Here is a 3,903-nt window from a genome sequence, read left to right on the forward strand (position 1 = left end):
CGAGTCGTGTATCAATGTGGAGCGCGCGCTAACGCGCAAGGTTTAAACGATCGATGAGCCCTTACCGTTCACTCGCTCTTCCGTGTTTTCATTACAATGCGCCACTCGCATTACTCGCATATACTCGTGGCGACCTGTCCACATGCATGCATGCAGCATGCAATGCGAATGCCGATGCACGAAAACGAGAGCATACTTTGGCGCATTGCCCTGGCCGAGCCGACGTATGTCCGTGTTCGCGACCCTGACGAGGATAATCTCGGGACGATCCGTGTATCCCCCATGTAGAAAATCTTTACTGAGATTTCGTATGTATTACGAAAAAAGCGGCGATTTTTTCTCCTCTTTAAATTCTTTCAAGTGAAATCTCACTCTAAAAAGTGAACTTTCACTTTTCAAAGAGTAATAATTTTGTTAATCTTGAAAAAAGAAAAATATTACTTTAGAAAATTTAGAAAATTCTGTCACTGAAACTCTCTAATTCTCTGAAGTGGAATCTCAGTCTTAAAAGAGTGAAAACTCTTTAGAGTGAAATTCCACTTCGAAGAATTTAAAGAATTTTCCTTTCTTCTTTACACTTTGTTTCCCTACTTTCGAAATTATCCCTCTGATATTTCATCCCCTTTATTCAGCCCTGCCTCGTCGCGATTGTATATATGCCTCTTCGCAATTCGTCAGATAGGGTTGTCTCTGCGGTTCTTCCGATGGCTCGCCGAGCCGGCGACGCTTCGTGCCAATATACTCACTCAGGCGCATATCCTCTCTCTATCTCGCACGATTTATCTCTGTCCCTCCTCGGAGAAGCTACATAGAGCTAGGCGGCGGAGGATCGATAAATAGAATCGCCTATCGCACGCTACAACTGTCAGAAAGAAATACAATCCGCCGAGGTGCATGCTAGCCTCCTCCCGCCGTTGGCTTCAACTTAGAAACGCACGCACGTTGAATTCCGTTGAATTCCCGCACCTTCCTCCCTCCTTCCGCAAATCCCCTTTTAGATCGAGTCATCCACGGATAAAGAGAGAGAGAAAGAGAGAGAGAGAGAGAGAGAGAGAGAGAGAGAGAGAGAGAGAGAGAGAGAGCGCGAGAGAGAGAGAGATTTTCAAATTGCGCGGCATGGTGAACAAGCGGAGGAAGATCCAAGATCGAAGATCAAATCTTTTAAAAAGCTTTGGATCCTAAAAAATTTTCAAAAAATGTTCGACTAGCGCAAGATACGTTCAAGGACGTGTGTCTGTTAGGAATATGTCTCTCATATATATATTTTTTATGTACTTCTGTTTTTCTGCGCAGGAGAATCCTTACGTTAATCGTTCCGGTTGCTGGAATACCGGAGACCGCCATTGCGGTGAACGACGACAGGTGCGCGTGACACGAGGGGGACAACCATGAATGTTAGCACGAACGACCTTCCGGTGCGGCGATGCAGCACGACGTGGCTCGCGTGACTCGCGCCGGTCACGAGTAAAGAGGATCGGTCTCCACCTCTAGCCACCACCCTCCTCGCGTAATACCGCGGCGGCGGCGACGGCGGCGGCGGCGGCGGCGGCGGCGACGACGGCGGCGGCCACCACCACCAACGGTGCAACGCGCTGGCCCGTCTCTCCTATTTAACCCCCCGCGTCCGCGGGATACAATCCTTACGACGAGGACACGCACACCAGGGTGGCACGATAGTATGACGGTGATGCTGCTGCAACGTTCAGTCACCCCGCAGTCGACGCACAGCCAAAAGACAGCGACGAAGGACTGCAGCGCGAAGCCGCCCTTTCTCTTTCTGCTGGACGACCGTGAGGAGCATCGGCACTCGACCGATACCAACACCACGACTACTACGAACAATAACAATAACAACAATAACAACAACAACAATAACGTCAACAACAACAACGTCTTCAAAAGAGGTGACCGGAGGAGTAACAGCCGCGATCACGTCGCCGACGAGGCGCCGTCGTCGGTGACGTCCCAACGACTCGCCGACGGTGGTGAGGACGTCGCGATGCGATATTACCGCCTCTGGATCTACGCCTGTAACCTGGTGCTGTTCGGTAGCGCGATCGGCTTTGCCGCCGCGGTGTCGCAGACTCTCCTGTTCACCGGCGACCCACGTCGGCACGTGGTGCCGGGTGTACCTCGCGTCTACGACCCCACCGCGCTCTACGGCTATCTGGCACTGACGGCGCAGTTGGGCCTGGTGCAATTACTCGGTTGCATCGCCGCCAGACGGCTCAGCGCCCGGTTGCTCCACGTCTATTGGATATTACTGCTGATACTGCTGTTCGGCGACGCCGTCGTCGGCGTCGCCTGGATCTTCCGTTTCGAGAAAATGCGCGCCGACCTCAGACCCACGCTCAAACTACGTTTGCAGGTGCGCCATCGATTTGGTTCCCCCTTTTGATTCGAGGGTTTCTGTACCCCCCGATTCTGTAACTTTTAAGTTCGGTATCGTTATATTGTTGTTGGCGCAGCTTTTTTACCGTGTATATCTGCGCGATGACAATATAACGGTACCGATACTGTCATTAAGAGTGTAGAATCAGGGTATAAGCCTATTTGCTGGCCATTACGTCAGAAGCGGAAAAACATATAAGCTTTTTCTCTCGTTCTGTGTATCGAAATAGATTAGTTTCTTGCACGTTAAAGTTAGTATTCCATAGATCTATGAGATGTACCAAAAAACTCTTCGGTTCGTCGACTAGGGAATAGCTATTTATAGATTAACTTGTATTGTCATTTACTACAAGCAGGGGGTTTTCACCTTAATGATGACGTAGAAATCAATTTGCACCAATATACAGCGTGAAAAAGAATTCATATGACTTTTCGCTTTTTTGATCAAGATCAACTCTGGGCTTCTAACTCTTAACCGACAGTGTCGGTATCGTTGCGTAAATATTTTTTATCATATATAATATCTGCGTTATAATAATGCAATATGCTAAAAGTTACAGAATCTCAATGTTGGAGCCTCCGTTTCTGATAAATTAACATTAGAACTGCGGGTTTAAATTAATCCAATCGCGATTCAAGATAAATCTGGATTTTTACAAGGCAGAGTTGTCACGATAGAAGTAAAACTGCTTGCAATTAATTATGATTATTTATGAAAAATCCAAAGCTTCACGTGCAAATCTAAATTACCTGGAAAAGAAAGAACTGTCAGATTGGTCAAACGGTACAGCTGCTGTTATAGTGTTAACGCAAACCGTACTACGTCTCGAGGTGACGATTTCTTGCCCGCAGGTGGACTATGACAAGGAGATGCGATTTAGCGAACAATGGGATCGACTTCAGCGGGAGTTCATGTGCTGCGGGGTGACCGGACCCAAGGATTTCAATCATCGTGACAACTTGCCATTGACCTGCTGCGAGCCCAGCGTTAACGTCAGCGAGCCCTGTCAGAACCCGTACATGCGCGGCTGCGAGGAGACGCTCGTACGCTGGCTCAGGAAGACGGCGGACCTACTGTTTGTCCTAGGTTTCTGCGTCATCGCCTTCGCCAAGCTCTGCTTCCTCGGCATCCTACGCTACGAGATACGGGAAATGATACAGAAGATACGAATGCTGAGGGAACCGCCGCCGCCGGCCACGCCGTTCGCGCAACCGCTCTTTTCCCAGGTGCTGCCGGAAACAGCCAACAACGGCAGCATAGTGAGACGCACAACGTTACCTAACACTGTTATGCCTTCCGGTATGTTTCTTTCAGTTTGAAGTCATTCTCTTTTGTGAAAACAATATCGACGATCTGAATCAATTAACGCTGAAACTTGAAGATATGTTACCCAGATTTTAGCTCTTGATCATTAGTATTATTAGAACGGAGTCTTTTTATATATATATATATATACAGGGTGGGCCATCTATTGGTACGTTTTTAAAAATGCGATCAAATGAGCATACATT

At 48.1% G+C, this 3,903-nt stretch overlaps 2 protein-coding genes across 2 annotated transcripts in view; one reads left to right on the forward strand and one right to left on the reverse strand.

Annotated features, from left to right (window-relative positions):
• The window catches only part of LOC108748708 (pseudouridine-metabolizing bifunctional protein C1861.05), a 27,737-nt gene that overhangs the window by 16,898 nt on the left and 6,936 nt on the right, over positions 1-3,903 (reverse strand). The gene's annotated exons all lie outside the window — the stretch shown is intronic.
• The window catches only part of LOC108748709, a 10,439-nt gene that overhangs the window by 2,732 nt on the left and 3,804 nt on the right, over positions 1-3,903 (forward strand). The window contains exons 2-3 of the mRNA XM_018486994.1: positions 1,294-2,368; positions 3,244-3,691. Of these exons, the coding sequence (XP_018342496.1) occupies positions 1,679-2,368; positions 3,244-3,691 (1,138 nt within the window). The 5' untranslated portion in view covers positions 1,294-1,678. The remainder of the gene's footprint in view (positions 1-1,293; positions 2,369-3,243; positions 3,692-3,903) is intronic.

The sequence above is a fragment of the Trachymyrmex septentrionalis genome, unplaced genomic scaffold (assembly GCF_001594115.1).
Source record: "Trachymyrmex septentrionalis isolate Tsep2-gDNA-1 unplaced genomic scaffold, Tsep1.0 scaffold24, whole genome shotgun sequence".
Taxonomy (NCBI): Eukaryota; Metazoa; Arthropoda; class Insecta; order Hymenoptera; family Formicidae; genus Trachymyrmex; species Trachymyrmex septentrionalis.